Source organism: Panicum virgatum, chromosome 2N (assembly GCF_016808335.1).
Source record: "Panicum virgatum strain AP13 chromosome 2N, P.virgatum_v5, whole genome shotgun sequence".
Taxonomy (NCBI): Eukaryota; Viridiplantae; Streptophyta; class Magnoliopsida; order Poales; family Poaceae; genus Panicum; species Panicum virgatum.
Window position 1 is genome coordinate 10,440,966 of NC_053146.1, and position 19,586 is coordinate 10,460,551.

At 42.5% G+C, this 19,586-nt stretch overlaps 1 protein-coding gene and 2 long non-coding RNA genes across 4 annotated transcripts; 2 read left to right on the forward strand and 1 right to left on the reverse strand.

The window, feature by feature from the left end:
• Positions 1-5,393: 5,393 nt before the first annotated feature.
• LOC120658013 lies at positions 5,394-7,554 on the forward strand. Its single transcript, XR_005668479.1, has 2 exons — positions 5,394-5,507; positions 6,970-7,554. It is a non-coding gene; the product is annotated as an uncharacterized LOC120658013 (long non-coding RNA).
• A 1,633-nt stretch (positions 7,555-9,187) lies between these two features.
• Positions 9,188-14,505, forward strand: LOC120658014. 2 transcript variants are annotated; one of them, XM_039936213.1, is made up of 6 exons: positions 9,188-9,851; positions 10,916-11,130; positions 12,959-13,133; positions 13,227-13,312; positions 13,778-13,869; positions 13,950-14,505. In XM_039936213.1, the coding sequence occupies exons 1-6, from the start codon at positions 9,456-9,458 to the stop codon at positions 14,207-14,209; spliced, it is 1,224 nt and encodes a 407-aa protein (XP_039792147.1). In that variant the 5' UTR covers positions 9,188-9,455; the 3' UTR covers positions 14,210-14,505. The 2 variants fall into 2 exon arrangements, with proteins under 2 accessions (XP_039792147.1, XP_039792146.1); XM_039936212.1 differs by having other exon boundaries at positions 9,194-9,851; positions 12,914-13,133.
• Positions 14,506-16,738: 2,233 nt separating this feature from the next.
• Positions 16,739-17,620, reverse strand: LOC120658015. The gene is made up of 2 exons (XR_005668480.1): positions 17,337-17,620; positions 16,739-16,983 (listed from the first exon to the last, which is right to left on the reverse strand). It is a non-coding gene; the product is annotated as an uncharacterized LOC120658015 (long non-coding RNA).
• Between the last annotated feature and the right edge of the window lie 1,966 nt (positions 17,621-19,586).

Below are 19,586 nucleotides of genomic sequence, written 5' to 3' on the forward strand. Positions count from 1 at the left end.
CAATCATGACCAATTCATATGGCTGTCACTAAACTTTTAAAAATACGCAAGCTCTGACATATCCAACTCCATGGCTACTCCTTCCATATATACATGAGCTAATTAAGGGCTTGAGTTAGAAACTGTACTTCTAGTATGTGAAACTATAATTTATTAATGGGTTTATAAAAACAATAAAAAAAATAATTCCGGTATCAAATCTAAAAAATCTCAACAGGGCTTATGCCATAAATGTAGTTGTACACTCTAGGATTGTTCGCATTAATTATTTAAGCAATTCAAAGATATAGCATATCTTTGAAACTTTATAAATACCCCCAAAGCTCCCACCGGCACATAGATGTGTACAAAGGAAAAGGCGGTGGTTTCGGCGATCTTGTATTCCTACTTATGGCAGCCGATCCCTCTTGCCAAAAGGTGAGAAAGAGTAAATCTTAACTCAATCCTCTCTAGATTTATTCTCCATGTGTTTTCAAGGTTGTCATCATCTTGGTGTTTTTTATCGATGAAGGTTGTTCGTTCTTTAGACCGAAACAAGTCGAAGATCTGTACTCAATGCCACACCACTGTAACATCGCTTTGGCGCGATGGCCCTTTTGGTCGCAAGGTAAAGCCTAAATCCTATAATATCCTTATATAAAGTTTTATGAGTCTAGCGATGATGGTATTACCTTATATATTTATGAATGATTTCTTGTTTTGATATAATTGGCACACATAGTCTTTATGCAATGCCTGCGGGCTCCGCTACCGAAGGAAAGGGTTGGAGGCACAAGAGTTGGAAAGAGAGGAAGACAAGGGCCAGAATAAGAGGCGTATCAATCGAGTTCAGCACTCTAGGAAGGTAACTGAGTTCTATAAAAATGGTGACAATAGAAAGAAGAATTCAAAGAATAAGGATCCTAGGGAAGTGGGTGTGAGTACCATGCTGACGACAATAGATTGTGGAAATGAAGTGATGCTAAAACAAATCGAACAACATGGAGAAGAAGCTGTGAGGGGTGCCATCATACTTATGGACTTTTCTGGTGCCGCATTGAGTTAATAAGGAACAACTAGAGAAAGGGAATATGTGTTTGTTATGCCCGACTTTGCATGAAATCTGTCCCGAGCAAACTAGAAGCGATAATCCAGTATACATGTTCATGTTTCTTAAATATTGATCCTATTTGTTTAATTGTTGAAGCTTAATACATCTATGAGTGATAAAATGCACAAGTCCAAGGATCACTCTCAAATATTACCAGGTGCAAGTGTTTATGAATATGGCTCAATAGATTATGCATTTCGTGGCCAGTGTTATGATGTTGGATGTTTCAGCTAATGGCCAATGTTATGGATGTTGTTGCATGAATATACTTTAACTTCTTGTTGAGTCAACAAGCCACTACTGCTAAACTATTTACATATTTCTATTTCTTGGGATGAAATATTTGGCAATTTATTGTGCAAAATTATCCAATCCATCTTCATATAAAGTAAAAAAAAGCTAGACGGTAACATAAGATTTTTCTTTTTGCATTAACTAAATTAGTATTGTGCATCTAAACTTCTTGAAATTTATTTTGATGCTCTAAACTAAATTAGCATAATTAATTACTGTAAACTTATATATTTTCCTCACAATGCCATGCATTTGTTTTTTATATAACTATAAAAATATTTGTGAAGTATAATATCATATTGTTTTTTAGAGAGTACCTCAATCCTTTGAGTTTCTTATGCCATTAACATTATTAGGTGGAAAGACCAAATGTGTTCACTTATTGGTGCAATTGGCCAAACTATTCAAAATGCAGCATATTTACCAAAAAAAAAGTATTTATGTTTTTCAAGAAAATTGATCATGCTTAGTGAGATACAAAAATGACACATTTCTGCTACAAACATGTAAGTGGATACTTAAATGGGTCCAATCTGTCAATTTCATATGACAAACAATAATTTCTTCTTGAATGATTTCTTGGATAATACATAATCTCACCATTAGCTGAGAATGTTTTTAGAGGGTTTGAAAACTTGCATATGATTTTCATTGAATTTGCAATAGGTTGGATAGGTAAGAGTTTGCATGTGTTTCCACAGTACGGTCTGGGTATTTTTTATTCAAAGCAATAAATATTTTTGGTTCTTATTTTAAGGTTATTCGTACATAGAACTATTATTACTATCAGTGTTATCCTAAATATTTAATTGGACTAAATGGTCACCTACCGTTTAGCTATTTATTTGGGCTAAATGGCCATTTAAACGGACTAAATGATGATTAAATAGGATAAATGACTAATTAAATCGACACGGTAAACCATTGCGTATCGTGTACTCAGGCTAAATACCCATGTATGCAAAACAGTGATTATTATTATTATTATTATTATTATTATTATTATTATTATTATTATTATTATTATTATTATTATTATTATTATGCGTTGGCAATGCTTCTCTTGAATGAAAGGACAAGTCGGACAACTTACATACATGGCGCCTCCTGAAGTTTGGATGATGCTCAACGGAGGTCTGAGGTTAAGATGATGAAAGATGGTGATGCCGTAGTGTATGGACGAGGGTATTCTCTAGTTCTGCTAAGTCAGGTCGGTGTTGTGCGCGATGTCTCGACTCATCAAGTCTTGTTGTTTGTTGATGTTTTGTCACCAAGCTTACCAAGGGATATCCCGAGGTAGTAGATTAGGGTGGAGCGAGATTAGAAACTTGAAGGTGCGGTCAACACAACATCTAGACAACTTTGGGTCGCGGGATGCGTAATATCCTATTTTTGTTTAGTGATTTGTATTACCTGAAATTGTAGAATGTTGGTTACGCTTTGGAGTGGGGTCTTTGCCCGCCCTTATATACTCTGGAGGGGGAACAGGGTTATGTCACACCCTGAAATTATTGGATTTCAGGATATGATTAAAAATAAAAGTTAATCAACAATTTTCACATAATTTTAAAATTTTCCAAATATGTATTCTCTTTACAGGAAATTCAGTATAGAAAAAAATAACATAAGTAGTTATTTTCTAAATTAGACAAGGTTGTTTGGTTGTCTTGCATTCATACTGAATTGCGTTGTTTTATTTGCTTGAATTCAGTTGAGTTTAGATTCTCCAAAATTTAAATTCAAGTGAATGTGCTTGTTTCTTATTTCAAAAACATTTTCTTTTCCCTCTCCCCCCTTTTCCCTTCTTTTGGCCCAGCCCAAATACCTCTTCTCCCTCACCCTTTTCTTTTCTTGAAGTTTTTTCATTTTTATATTTTTTTAAAATTAAAATTTCAAAAATATATGTCCGTTTTCAAATATTTCAAAAATATACCCCGGTCGCCCTCCCATAGGGCGACAGGCCCAAAGTGTAATTTTTTTTTCTTCAAATTTGCAACGAAGTCCCTGAAGAAAAAAAAGGGGGGACCTGTCGCCCCCCCAACGGGCGACAGGGGCCTGTCGCCCACCCCTGGGGCGACAGGCCCCTGTCGCCCGTTGGGGGGGCGACAGGCCCCCCCTTTTTTTCCAGGGACTTTTATTTTTTCAGGGACCTATTTTGAGCTATTCGAGCGTGTATTCGTCATCATCGTCGGCAAGATCTCGGCCGCTAACTCCTACCGCACGTAACTTGTCCTTCATTAAATCACGGGAAAAAATCGCAAGAACTTCCCTTATTTCACGAGCATTATGGAACCCACAAACATAATAAGTTCACATCAATAATATCTATAGAAACAAATGACAAGTAACCAACCACAATCATAAACATCGGATACAAATAAGCGGTCCACAGCTATCTCATTACAAATAAACATCAGATACATCCAACCACCCCTAGGGCGTCGGACCCTCTTAGCCCTCTGCTGGGCACGGACATGTCCCTCGGAGTAGGTGAGAACATCCGGAGACCTCACCTGTCGCTCAGGACGCGCAAGGGGCTGCGGTGTCTGCTGCTGAGAGATCCCAATTGGTCTCTCTTCGAATACTCGGAGTTCCTTGATCTGCACAATGTTGGATATCATTTTGTGTCTTCTCCCGGATTTGAACAAGAATGGCCAGAGGCCACCCACGCTCTAGAGCTGCTTGCATGTACTTCTGCCAGTCATCAGTGCTGTGTATCATCATTAATTCCCATAATTCACTTTCTACCTCCCAATTAACAAGAGACTGGACAGTGATCACATGTGTCAACGGATCAACATGGAACCCACGCTGCAGCCACTTACATATGGAACCAAAACTCATTTCCAGAGGTTTATCTATGCCGCTAGATGTGCGCTTAAAGGCAGAAAGATCTACTCCATTTGGCCCATACATAACATTGTATTCACCATAAAATACTTGAAACTGCATCTTGCTCGACATATCTGTATATCACATAATACTTATCGAGTTATACTCTTTACTTCACTACCTTATTCAATAATCCGTAAAAACTAAGTATGAAATTCAATTACAACATATAAGTATTCATAACTACGTGATGACACTCAAATTCTATACTGCATAAATGGTTCTACTAATTTTCTAAACTAATTTACTACTACGTAACTACAAACTAAAGTATCATTAAACTCCTACTTAAATGGTTCTACTATAGCACTAATTAAATCAAATTACTCATATTAAAATACGTAGTACTTAAATATAATAATATTTAAACTAAATGTACTAACCTGCAGATCACAAGTGCTGAATCCGGCAGTGCTTCGCCGCTTTCCTTCTCCTCACTTCTCTCTTTTTTTCTGGATTTTTAGTGTAATTTTCGGGCTCAAATGAGGAGGGAAGGGGAGGGCTTTAGCTTATATAGGGGGTACCCCCGGTCGCCCACGGGGGGGCGACAGGCCCCCCTGTCGCCCGCGGGGGGGGGGCGACAGGCCCCCTGCCGCGCCCGTGGGCTGGGCCCAGAGGCGGTTGCCCGTGGGCTGGGCGACAGGCCCCTGTCGCCCCCCAACGGGCGACAGGTTTTTTTTTCCAGGGACCTCATTGCGAATTTGAAAAAAAAATTCACTTAAGGTCTGTCGCCCTATGGGAGGGCGACCGAGGGTATTTTTGAAATATTTCAAAACGGACATATATTTTTGAAATTTTAATTTTCAAAAAATATAAAAATGAAAAAAGTTCTCTTTTCTTCTTTTCTCCCCGCTCGGCCCAATCTCGCCGGCCCAGCTCCTTCCTCCTTCCGGCCCAATCCGGCGCCCCTCCCCCTCTCCTCTCTATATCGCTGCCAGGCGGGTCCCGCCAGTCGGACCCGTCTCTGAGCTCGAACCAGGCTCGGACTCGACCCGAGTCCGGCCGGCGCACAGCACCTCCCAGTGCCCGACCCGCACGCCGAGGCCACCCCTCCGCCTCATAAATAGCGTCACAGCCTCCCTTCTTGACCCCCCCCCACCTGACGCCGCCGTCTCTGCCTTTCCCCAAAACCACCTCTGCCACCTGGAGCTCGAGAGCTCGGTGCCGCTGCCGAACTGCTGCCCCGCTGCCTCCCCGACGCCTTCAACCACCGCCGAAGCTCCACCGGAGGGTGAGCACCGCCCCGGTCCTCTCTTCCTCCCTTTTCTCCCTCTGTTCCGCTCGGGATAGCTCTCCAGAGCAAGCTATCCATGCGCCGCCGCGGAACACCTCGCCTTGCTCGTCGAAGCCCCTCGTAGACCCCGTATTCGCGTTCTCTGTTGCCTACGCTCGCTCTCAGGGTAATCCCCGTGCAAATCCACCCCTGGACGGCCATTTTCGGCCGACACCGGCGAGCCGCCGCCGCTCATCGCCGAGCGCCACCGTCGATCGCGCCCAGCGCCGCCGCGGCACTGCCCGATCCATCCTGAGCCACCCGATCCGAAATCAACGATCCAGATCTGATCTGACCGGAGTCAACAGAATCTTTATGCCGGTCAACCCCAGCCGTTTTGCAAAAGAGATCCTCGGTTTCCTGGAAATCCACCCGCAGTACACATCAGTTCAAAACTAATTACAAAACAACCTGTTTTCTTCTATTTTAGCCCCTGTATTTTTTATAAATTCAACTCTCCATCCAGGAGCTCAAGTTTTGCAAGCTAACCACTAAAGTTAAGGTTTAATTATGTTTTAGTCCTCAATTTCTTCACCCAGAGCCCTTTTTCTTTCAAATCTTTCGCAGTTAAACCCCTGGAACACCGTTTCAGCCATAACTTAATAATTTTAACTATGTTTTCATCAATTCTTGCGCTCACGTGATCCTTGCAACGTGCACAATAGCTTTACTACCTTGTTATCCTCTGTGAGCACAGTTTGCTGTGTCTTGCAAATCTTTTTTGCTAGCCCCTAAAATCTATAGTTAATCACGTATAGGTCCCTGCAGCCTTGTTTTATCCATAGTTTCCACGTTTTAGCTCCGTTTCAACCCGTTTTTGTTGCATTAGTCTTCTGACAAGCTAAACTATCGTTTAGTATGGTTGTTGTGGTGTAGTTTTTGTTTTAAAATTAAATATAAATTTAATTTGATCAATGTTTCATCATCTAGTAGTTTTCTAAATAAAATCTATTTATGTATTCACCTTGAGTTTTCATAGTTAATGCTAATTTGATTAATACCAACTTAAATATGTTTCCAATTATAATTTATTAGTTCAACATGAATCATGAAGTTTTGCATTTAGATGCTCTCACATATATATCCTCTAATTAATTGTTTAGTTAGTGTACTTTCTACATAGACAATTATATATATAATTTGACTAATTTTTACTTTGATTTTATAAATGCAAATATAATGTGAGATAATCAAGGGTTTTTCTTTTAAATGTCCTTCACATGTGGTTTCTAGTTAAATGGTAACACAAATCTTCTAATAACTATTTCTTTTCCACTCTAGCTTCGTTTTTCGCATTTCTTGCGTTCTCGTAACCGTAGCAGCGAGCCTTATCCTTTAGTGCGTTCTTTTAAAGTCTTTCTTTGTTTTGGTGTACTGTTCTTAGTTGTTCTTGTTGTTTGCTTTGTATGGTTGCTCGAAGATTGCTTCGAGTAGAAGGATCGTTGTTTGAAGCTTGAAGAATCAAAACGCTTTGTATTAGCAAGAGCTGAAGAGTAGTAAGAATAGTTTTTGTTGGAAAAAGGCAAGTGATCCTAACCATACTTCTGTCTATGCTTATTTATAAGAATATTTTATTTAATTGGAACATGGAGAACTACTCAAGAAAATAGTACAATCACAATACCAAATGGGCTCTGGTCTTGGCTAATTAATTAGAGACTCTAGCTTGTGACAGTCTTACTGAAAGGGCAAGAGGGGATGCATCAACGTGGTATAGCTCGGTCCACTTGGGGTAACTGCCTTTGCTAAGGAGCTGACCATTAGGGAGGGTTATGACCATTAAGAAGGTGTGAGAAGTTTTTCGAAGATGATGTTGAGTTCTAGGCGTACGCGACCCCCGGTCGATTGCTTGTGAAGTTTGAAGCCTTTGTTTCCAGGATAAGATGTATAACTCTGATAGTCTTTTAATCATTGTTTAATTCTCTCTTTCGTGATACTATTACCGATCATTCATTTATAATGTCACTATATGTATGAAATTTGATTCTGGCATACATATGGTTATGCATTCGGTTTTGTCCTTAAAACCGAGTGTGACAGGTTACATGTATCCTAGCTTGATACGAGCTTAGCAGTCCAACCTAAACACTATCCGGGTAGTTTCATTTTGTACTAAATAGTCCTACTTGTATTCGAGTAGGTTACAACAGGTTTAATGTATATGACATGGCCTATCCCTATTACAACAAGATCCATGCTACATAAGCATTCTCATGACCTCAGATCTAACACTATTGGCCGAGGGCGTTGTTGCAATTTGTGAGGTCCGATATTCCCCGAGTGACAGGTTCTTGTAGTCATAATGCGCCGAGATCGATGGCCCCATCTGCGGATCATAGGAATCTTGCATACTTGTGGATAGTAGAATCTTTGGCCCTATCCGTACTCCTTGCTGCCACATACAAGGTATGGGTTTGGACCACACCATAGGTATAATAACCATAGGCTTCCTCGAAACTCATGTGTGATATGGATATATAGTCCGTGCTGCTCGGTAGTGTCTGCTCGAGACCAATGCAGGTTTGGTACTCCTCCCTCGAGGGCAAGTAAGTGATCTTGGAGCCCTCAACTATACCAACATGCATAGCGATGCGTGTAACTAAAGAGGTTATGTCGATGGGCTCTTCCCAAGATCATTTTGCCAATGATACACCATGCTCATGGTAGGGGAGATCTTTACCTTGCTAGCTAGAGCATAGAGGCATTATAGCTCAGGGTCCGTTTAGTTCCCAAAAATTTTCACCCAAAAACTTTCACTTTCCCTTTAAACACATGTATGAAGCATTAAATATAATTAAATAACAAAACTAATTACACAGTTTGGATGTACACGACGAGACGAATCTTTTGAGCCTAATTAGGGCATGATTAGCCATAAATGCTACAGTAACCCCACATGTGCTAATGATGCGGTCAAAGGCCTCAAAAGATTCGTCTTGTGGTTTCCAAGTGAGTTCTAAAATTAGTTTTTTAATTAGTGTTCGAAAAGCCCTCCCGACATCTGGTCAAACATTGATGGGACACCCAAAAATTTTCGTTTTTGGAACTAAACGCACCCTCAGGAGAGCTAGAGAGACACAAATCAGCGCAAGGATGAACAACCATGCAAAGCTACTCCACCAAACACTACGGTCGGTGTGGTCCTTAATAAGGGTATTGGGATCAATCAGGTAACTTTTATGGAAACCAAAGGCTACGCTGAGCCTTTTCGTACTCACGACAAATTGTTCACTGAAGAAACGAAGAATTCATTTAAGAAGCACTAAAGTTTTTTAGTCTTAACTAAACTTTAGCCCACCATATTAGCACTCTCATTTAGATGAGTTTTTGCTAAAATTTAGCAATTTCACCTATTTGCACTTGGATTGAAACAGACCTAGTCTCGATGATAAGTCTAATTTTCCGAACTTTTAAAGGGCTTGATAAGTTAAGATCCCATTTGGATTCAACTGCTAATGGGTGAAAGTACCATTTCATCGAGATGGGTGGCTAAAATTTAGCTGAAATTCAAGAACTTTAGCATGTGTAGGAGTCTGTAAAATTTAGCAAATCCCTTTTATTTACGCCGCGACACACTTTCCTTTGGTGCCCGTAGCAGCAGCTATCGGGAGGTGGCTGCACACGAGCGCAACGGAACGAGAACCAAACCGGCAAACGGAAGCCCATCTCCTTCCCCAACCTCCCACCTTGTTTACTGCCGCTGCCGCCCGCCGCGGCGGCTCGCCACCACTCCCAGATCTTCCTCCCGCCGCCCCAAAAACAGCGCCCACCAAAACCCTACCCCCGCCCGCCATCTTTCGCGGCGTCCGCCCCCCGTAGTTCGCGGCGTCCGCCCCCGCCCCCGCCCCGCTGCCTCGGAGCGCCGCCGCCGGACTAAACCCTAGCGCCGCCGCCTCCGCCCCCGCCATGGCCGGCCCGTCCGGCGCCTCCTCCTCGCGCGGCGGCGTCGGGCTCGACCGCTTCTACAGCCCGCCCCACGTGCGCCGCCAGCAGCAGGAGGATCAGCTGCAGCGGCTCAAGGGCCAGCGCCCCTCGTCCCCAGCGGCGGTGGCGCTCACGCCCAGGGCCGCCAGTCAGAAGCCGCCGCCGCCTGGGGCCGCGGAGCCGGCCGCCCCGCCTCCAAAGGAGGCCGAGAGGCGGCCCGACGCGCCCTCCAAGCCGTCCGTGTCGGCGCACGCTGGCAAGGCGGCGGCCGATGCGGGCGTGGCCCCGTCGCCGGCGCGGCCGATGGATGAGGCCGGGAATCTCGAGAGGTTCCTCAGCTCCACCACGCCGTCCGTGCCCATGCAGTACTTGCCCAAGGTCAGGCTCGTCAGAATTTTTATTTCCCCTCTTTGTGCAATAGTTTCGTGCCTGCCTTTTGCTCCTGCCGATTGGAGTTCTCGATGCTTCCGATGACTGTGCTGCGAGATGTTTCTGGGACGGACATGTAGCGGTCCTGCTGCAGATTGTTTTTTTTTTGGAAAAAGGAAGCTTTATTGATCTTAGACAATTACATCAAGATGATACAATTATATAAGATTCATCCCGGCCTCTGCATAACTAAGATTGTTAGATTTGATTCGTATTGCTGTTTCGATTGGGGAAAGTTTAGGACCCGTGCGTGTGAAGGGACTCTGCATTTCTCTCGTGCCAAGTTATGCTTGCAATGAATTTCACTTCCACCTGGTGAAAGAGTTGCGTACTTGCTTTTGCTGTCACCGACTCACCGATTGATGTGCCTGTTAAATTATTTGCCTGAGGAACGGTGGTATAAGTATATATGGTTCGTGTTTCTTTTATGGATCAGGAAAGATTGGGACCCATAGCTGTGAAGGAATTTCATCTATCTCTAGCTTAAAGCAGCACTCCTGCATTTCTAGCAAATTTGACACAGTGCTGCTGCAGTATCCTCGTGTTGCAATTAGAAAAGTAAATATAAGACTACAATTAATCTTCTTTTAGACTACCACATTGGCAATAAAATGTGCTGAAGTGTTGTTGCTGTTGGTAATTATTTGAGCAGTTTATTGGAAATTTGAAAGTTTTGCCAGAGCAACAGATCAGAATTGCTACTTTAAGTACAGAAAGATGACTGCTTTTTTAAAGGGGTTGGGATGAGTTCCCTATGGTGGTCTTTGGTCTTGTGAGTCGGCCAATCTAGGTCAGTAGTAGCCGGGTGGGAACAACTTAGTGCCAACAGAATCTAGTCAGTATCATTGTTTATGTTCAGGCCAGCAGTCTTGTTTTCAGGAGAGGTACAGTTTCTATTATAATAATAAAACATCTTATATGAGGACTGAGGACGATTGAAGAATATGTTCATTTTGTCATTCAGTTTCAGATATTTGTGTTTGTTTGTGCTAATGGATTATGCATTTATCCAGACAAGCATGAGGGGGTGGAGGAATTGTGATGCTACAAGTTCACCACCATATTTTTGCCTTGGTGATCTCTGGGAGGCTTTCAAGGAGTGGAGCTTTTACGGGGCTGGTGTTCCCCTTGTGTTAAATGGTAGCGACTCTGTGATTCAGTATTATGTGCCATACCTTTCTGCTATACAGCTGTATGCAGACCCTTCAAAGGTTTCAGCGAGGATCAGGTAAGATAGCATTTAAGATCAACCTTCTTCCTTTTCTTTGGCTTTATGTTGCTTATTTTGCCAGTTGTCAAATTTCTGTTCTTCAATGACTTCGCTGATATAAATGCAAAATAGAAGTAAAAAAAAATCATGGTTCCTGAGTCCTTGTAATTGATATGCAAACTCTGAAGCTTCATATGTTGCTCTTCTGTAACGATGGGACTGAAGATCTTTTATTGCTATGCATTGTGCTGTTACCTTTCAGACCACCTTGACTGCCAAATCAATCCCATCCAAAAGCTCTGCCCATAAACCTTGAATGCTTCATTTTTTGTTGTGGCTAGATGTTAAAATTTGAGGGTCAATGAAACATATTTGTTTATATATGTTCATCTTGCATCTATTTAAAGTTTTGAATATTACTCCAGAACAAAGTCTTTGTAGTAGATTATTTGTAAGCTTATTGAATTTGAAATGGATCCTAAATGGAGGCATGGTTTATACTAAACTCTACAGGATCAGCGATTCAGTTTTCTTTGTGATGGAGTCTAGAAGTTCCTGTTGATAAATGATATTAGCTATTTTTTTGTTTATATGATTAACTCATATTGATGGTATCAATATAAATAAAGATGCATCGTGTCTATTGAGCATTTGAAGCTTATTTCATACTTGAGGTTGTAATTATTTGAGTTAGAATTTATGAGTTGAGTGTTTCCCCAGTTCGTCTCCTAAGGTATTTTGTTGTTCGTTTGTGTAGTCTATTTGTTTGTTGTTCGTTTGTGTGTTCTATTTTTTGACTGCTTGGAGAAAGCCATGAATTTGGTTTAATCACTAATAGAAATTGGGGTGCTGAGATTCTACTCATGGATTCACTTCATGTATGTATCTGTGAATAATCTTCTTGTATTGTGGAGTTACTTCTTAGTTTTATTTTGTAATGGATGATTCGTTTGTTGGTCAAGTTTTTGTTTAACCTTACTGATCTTGTCATGTTCACCTTGGTCATCCAAAATGATTCTGGGACTTGTCAGGTTTTTCTGATCTTGTCACGTTTAGCTTGGTCATCCAACATGATTTGTGGACTGATGATTGCCATAGCAATGCAATGGGAGCAAGCTCCCCCTCCCCCTCCCCCTCCCAGTCAAAAACACTTGTGAATAGTTTAACTGTGCCAGTAGCTATTATATTTCATGTCGGCATTGGGTGCCTTATTATAGACATTTTCCTCACAACAAGTGTTAATGGAACATATTAGAACAAAAGGTATTCACTCCGTTTTAGATGTCAAGATAGATGTCCTTAGGCCCTCAATCTTATTAGTTTGCTGGGAAGAAAATGGAGTTATCAAAACTACCATAGGATATATTAATCACCAATGCCTGCCTAAAAGTTATCATGTTCATGTTGTTGAAAATTTGGGGATAGAAACTTAATCCATTGTATATAAGTTAATTTGAGTGCTCATATAATTTGGGTATACGTATATGAGTTAGTCCTTTTGCTTGGTTTTCATATTCCAATGAAAATGCACCTTTTCTAGTATTTTCAAGAAATAGTTCCTTCTTCCTGTATACGTGGTGTAGCGGTGTATTTTCTCTAGAATTACTGCTTACAAATCATTATATTTACAAGTTAGCTGTGCAATATTAGCTGCTTTGGAACATTGTTCCACATAAGGTAATAAAAATAAGCAAATAAAAGAAATCATTACTTCTCAAAATGCCATGTTTGCTGTCTTTTTAGCTTCTGCGAATTTCATAGTTCATAACATTCTCTTAGTTAATTTTCTCGCTTACTTAAGGCATCCTTGGGAGGAAAGTGACGGGGAATCTATGGATACTAGCAGCGAAGGCAGCAGTGAAACTGATGTTGACCGGTTAAGAGGTTCTCTGGAAGCAACATGTCGATTGGAGGGTGGTTTCCAAAGGGATGATGCTGAAATGCACTCACCGTCCAGTCGTCCAATATTTGAGTATGTCGAGACGGATCCACCATTTGGTAGAGAGCCTTTAACAGATAAGGCAAGTCTTCCTTTTCATATGTGAAATGAAAGTCAACTATGCATATCATATATGTACCTGTTTGTTGATGCTTTACATTAAATGTCACTTCAGGTATCAATTCTTGCAAGTAAATTTCCAGATTTGAAGACGTTCAGAAGTTGCGATCTGCTGCCAACCAGCTGGATGTCTGTTGCATGGTATGTCTGCAATGATCTTGATTCTCGTCATTTTCACTGATGTTCATAGTTTTTTTGAGATTTTCCATTTCTCATAGTAGTTTTTTTGAGATTTTCCATTTCTCATAGGACAAGTTTCCAACTACTTTATTTTAGGTTATCTAAATAGTTATTTCTCATCTCTGTATCTATACACTGTTCATTACAGTAACGATGGTTTCATGAGATTTAGTTCCACAGTTGCAGTTTTTATCTTATTCTATTTATCACCAATGGTGAAGTCCTATGAAAGATTACCATCCTTGATATAACCGGAATTGTCATACTTGCTGTGCTGGCTCAAACAGAGAATGCATTTCACGACGACTTAAACAGAGGATCGCTTGCAAAATTTGAGTTAAAGTACTTTCTGTAGAAGAGCAATACTTTAACGAAGTGTTGCTATGAATCTACATATTGGTTTCAACCTGGGGCATACAATTGCAGGTACCCCATATACAGAATCCCTACTGGACCAACACTCAAGGATCTAGATGCATGTTTCTTGACATTTCATTACTTATCAACACCTTCCAAGGGTAAGTACTGTCTTTATAGCTCTATGAAGCTCTTGTCTTTATCATGTTGTTGAATAACTAGATGCCTTTTTTTTTTGCAGATACTGATCCCAGGACACCAGCATGCCCGAGTTTCGGAGGGCTTAACCACTGTATGAACGCAGCTGGTAAGCTAACATTGCCTGTCTTCGGACTGGCATCCTACAAACTGCGGAGCTCTGTCTGGTCATCGAATAGGCCTGAGGAGCGGCAGCTTGCAGCCTCCCTCATGCAGGCGGCAGATGACTGGCTTCGTCATCGCCAAGTATACCATCACGACTTCCGGTTCTTTCTCACCCATTACAACACAGCATTGAGATGACATCATGACAAGAGATGCCTCGCCTCAAGCTGTAAATTGTTTTTAGTATTTTCTGTTGTTGGCTGAGACGGGCTACCTGTAACACTATGTTGTAACGTAGCGCTTACATCTCTGAACTTTTTTTTTTAATATGATTCAGTAGTTCAACGCCAGACAGCTAATTTGTAACGTCTCAAATAATTCTTTTGCTGTAGGTAAACTTTTGAGTGGACTAAACAACATAATGGAGACTTGTAAAACAGAAACTGGTGGTCATAAAGTTTAAATTTAAAGAATTGAGAACACCTAACTTGTCATCGTGTTTCATCTCGTGTTCTACATTTTCATCTGAGCTGGAGTTGGGGATTTGAGCGATGATTATTTTGTGTTCATCAAAAAATGGCCTACGTGTCAGGCAAAATCTAGCAAAAATTTTGAGGTCTTTCACGTTTTTCTGTATATTTGTGTCATTTCCCTTTCCTCCGATCGTGGGAGACTCAGTTTGACTGATGTAACACAGAAAATGGAGTAGGTTTTTACATTTGTATAATTATTCTGGCAAGATGTTACTAGATGTACATAGAAGACCACACCTGGCATCTTTGAAGTAATTGCCTTGTAGTTTCGGGAGAGTTATAGGTTTATGATACCAAGCGTCAATTCTACAGCTCCATCTTCTTTCTGCGAGACAGTTAAATGGTTGAGTAAACCAACAGACTAGCCAAATATTTGTCTATCTATATCCAAATCACCTTCTTCCTCCAATCCTCCTTCCCTTTCCGCTCGCTCGAGCCGGCCACCATCGGCGACCCAGGTCGCAAGCCCACCTTGGTAGGGAGGGGGGTGGCCCCGAGCCATGCCGGCAGGGGGAGGCGCGGCGGTGCCAAGCCTCGCTGGCAGGGAGTGGGGACGGCGCCGAGCTCCAACAAACTCTTTCTGCTTCCCTGAGTTCTCCTTCTCCCCAGTCCCCATCCATGGCGGAAGCTAGCCCTCCGCTCTTCGTCGTCCTATGTAAAATAGTCGTCCTATGTAAAATAGGCTGGCTCGCTAACTATCACTACTACAATTCTGGATTAAGCGAGACACTTTGAAAAGGTCTCTGAGGCGGGCATAAAAAATAACTGCCTCTGTTAATGCCCATCATTAATAGAGACGGTCATTTTTTATTAACTGAGACGGTTACAGAAACCGCCTCAGCAAATCGATTAACAGAGGCGGTCATGTGTAACGTGACCGCCTCAGTTAATTGGGGTATTTTCATAGGCGGTCATGTGTAATGTGACCGTCTCAATTAATGGGCCGAGCTCAATAAATAAAATCCTAACCCACCAAACACTCCACATTCTCTCTCTCTTCCCTCCCTCACTTCTCTCTGCACCGCGGCGGGCGCTCCCTCCCTCCTCTCCCTCCCTCTCGCGGGGAGGGCGGTCGGTGCCGGCCGGATCCGGAGGCGGCGGGCTCGGATTCGGCGGTGGCCCGGCTCAGACAGCGCACTCGCGCGGAGGAACAGCTACAGCGGCGGCCGCACGCATTTGAGCTGTGGACGCGGTGGCGGCGGGCGGACGCGGCGGCGACGGATCTGGTGGGTGCGCGTGGCAGCGGGCGCGGCGTCGGCGGGTGGACGCGGCGGCGCCGGATCTGGTGGGCGCCCGGGGGTTGCGGCACCCCGGCGACGAGGCTGCGGCGCGCGTGCGAGCTGTGGATGTGGCGGCGTCAGATCGGGTTGGGGCGCGACGGCGAGCGGATGCAGCGTGCGGCGGCCTGGGCAGCGCCCCCGGGTGGCAGCTGAGCCGGCGGCCGCGGCCGCAAGCAACAGCGGCGGCCGGTGGGCGATTGGCGCAGCTCACTCAGATGGGCTTGGCAGGCCCATGATGGGCTCAGTGAGCCCATGCCTTTTTTTTTTTGTATTTTGAGTTCCATTTTCGGAGGCAAGCGGGCAACCGCCTCTTAAAATGTCTCATTTTTAGAGATGATAGCTCAGAGGCGGTTGCCTCTGCCCGCCTCTGAAAATGGTTTTCAACCGCCTCTGTAAATAATAACGTAGTAGTGTGTGCAAAAAATCTGGGCAAACGGGATCCAACCGAGCCTCTTTCTTCCTCGCTATCTTCTCTCTCGCTATCCCATCGTGCTCGCTCTGTATCTTTGCCGAGCTTGCGCGGCTCGCCATCGCCCCACTCCCCCCCCCCCCCCCCCCGCGTGTCCCCTTCGCCTCGCCCTCCTCCCTCGCGCGCTCTTCTCCATGTCAGCAACTACCCACAAGTAGACGGCCGCCCCTGGCGCACCCTCCCGACGCCGGCGTCCCCTGGTGAAAAGGATGATGGGGAAGGACACCCTGCGCTGGGAAGCGACATCAGCTACTTGGGCTTGGCTCCATGGAGACGCCGGCGCCGGCGCCGGCGCCGGCGGAGGGGTCGATGACGCGGGGTCTACAACTGCTCAGCCTCCTGCTCCGGTGCATGGAGGCGGTGACCATGGACCAGCTGATGGAGGCGCGGGAGATCTAGGAGCACTAGTAGGAATGTAAATTTCCATGACAAATTAGTTTCGTCATAGTAGAAGCCAAATCCGACATAAATAAATTTTTGTGACGAATTTATGACGAATTTGCCTTTGTCAAAAATGGAGCATCAAGTTTGTTTCAATCTGGTTAAGACAATGACGACACGGGCAACTTATTGGGATGTGTTCCATAAACCTTTCCTTAGCAAATTCCATGAACTCTTTCACACCGTTGGTGTAAGCTGGTGTGAATTTTCTCCCATGGATCCAACTTCTATCCATCTTTTATATGTAGTCTACAAAACAGATTTGAGATAAGTCATAATCAGATAGAGAGTAGTGATAGATAAGGATACTAATCACAAAATTTCAGAAAATTAACTATTAAGTTTCTTTAGCAGTAGAGACATAAATACTGAAAAATTCAACAAGCAGACTAATCCAAAAGTTCATTGGAGTTGACACACTACTATATTTCACAAAATTAGAAAAATATCTACTGAAATTGAAGAATAATATTGAAAATTCTAAAAGCCAGGATGTTGCTGCTGCTGCATAAATTGGAGTTGACATCTTGTATAATCATTGATACACAGCACCACTGATGATAAATGAAGCGCCACAAAAAAAAAAGAGGAACAAACCTCACCAAGAAAGGATGTAGCAATGGAGAGAGAGAGGGGAAGCTCTGCACCGAGCCTGCGAAGCCTCTGCTTTGGATCCCTTCGCCGTGGGGAGCAGCCAAGTGGGACAACACCGTGGGGAGCCAGATCCAGGAGCGGTCGCCGCCGCACCGGGGTGCTCCGCATCTGCCTTGGATGCCTTCGCAGTGGGGAGGAGCGGCCGAGGTCAAGGAGGCCCGCCGCCGCCGCCGCCAACGGGTTGGTCCGCCGGCGCCAACGTGGGGCAGACAGCCCGACAACACTTGTTGGATTCAGCACTTGTCTGACAGATTTTGTGTATTAAGGGTCAATCAATTAAGTACTCGTATAACACTAATGTATTTGCTAATGCTTACAAAAGGCAAGCATAGTCTAGTTGTTTGAGCGCTTGTTTCCATACGAGAGGTCATGTGTTCAAGCTTTGGTTTTGCGGTATTTTTGTTGTTTTGCCTTGCTTTGCCACCTGGACAGTCCACGGGTGCAGCCAAATATGACGAATATACAGAACGTCAGAGGAGGGTGATGTGGACGGCGGTATGTTTTGTGACGATATAAGGCGGTGACCTATGACGTTTTCAAAAAATTCGTCACAAATTCGTGGTGCCTACGCTCCATCAGTGCCAAACCATGACAAACAATAAAATTTTATCATAGATATGCATTGTTAAATGATGAAATTTTCAAACGTCATGGGGAGAACGTCATAGATAAGCACATTTCTAGTAGTGGCGGCAGAGGTCAAGAGGACAACGAAGAGCGGAGGGCGGCCGCGGCGAATAGTGCATTCGAATGGAGCGTATGGTGGTGAATAGTGCATCAAAAGAGCTCCGCATGGTGAATAGTGCACTAGGAGGTCGCATGGTGAATAGTGCATCAAAAGAGCTCGGCGTCAAAAAAATGCTTTCGACATTAAACAAAGCCCTTCCGAGAGGTCGCCCGAGAATCATAGGTTCGTGCTCATTCTTATCTCTCTTCTAGTAAAACTCAATCATGCCTCATGGAACTTTTATCTATTCTTGTATGCTCTAGTTTGAATGTGTGTCATGAAACACATTAATATGCTTTTTAAATTAAGCATGGTGCTTATGTTAAAATGTCTTCTTCAATTAGATGAGACATGGAGTTAAGTTTGATTGATGAATCTAGAGTCAATACTTTATATATATTGGTTGTATATGTGGACTAACCCTGCAGGACAATCTTCAAATCCAAATGGGTCAGGCATTGAGCTTAATTCAAATGAAGAGGTAAGTCGAGGTATTGGATTCATATTGTACAACATTCTCATGTTGATGCAACATCAATTCAGTCTTGCTTGAGTAAGTTTTATGGTGAGAGTATTAGTTCCAATAAATTTTAGGTGCCCCTTGGTTCTTAAAACCGGCAGATGCATTATTTTCTTTCCATCATTTTGTTCGAATACAGCATCAGGTACAACCACATTTGAGCATATTGGATAACATTATATTTTTCCTCTTTGTATATTTTATTTTTCTTCAATTTTTCTTTCCTTTTATTTTATTGTACCCTTCCTATTCTCGTTCCCATTTCATGCTCCTATTCGCTTTACATTTTATACTTGATTTTCATTTTTTCAATATATTTTTCTTTTAGCTTGTCCTTCTACTTTTTTTACTTGTTTCTATCCCTTTTCTTTCTCATTCTCTATTCTAACCTTCATATGGATAATATATGTCCAATTTGTAGTAAGCCTTTTCTTTCCTTGTAGATTATTTACTTATTTCCTATATTCTTCCCTATATAATACTCATATCATTGAATTTTATTTCATGTAATAATAATAAATTTATAATTAATTCTCAACAATAAATTTAATTTCTATTTTTGTCCAAGTTGTAGATGAAATTATTAACATGTAAGAATAATTTACTGACTATGCAAACTCTTTTGTTCGCAATGTAGTATCAATCGTTCACGATTTTAATTTATTTATTTGTTGTATATAGTTATTTGTTCGTGCATATATAATAATTTGTTCATGATGCCTAGTTTTATACTTTTATTATTCATCCTATATAATTAAACGTTCATGATGTTCATCATATGTTCTCTGGGTTTAATGTTTTGTTCGTAGAAAAATAAGTACTTATTCACAGTAGTCAATATGTTAAATATTTGTCTAAAAACAATTTTTAAAAAATCTCTAGATATAGTCAAATGTGATCTTATTTTGAAGATCTTGTTGCAAGAAACATGATGATGCAATCGGAACTTAA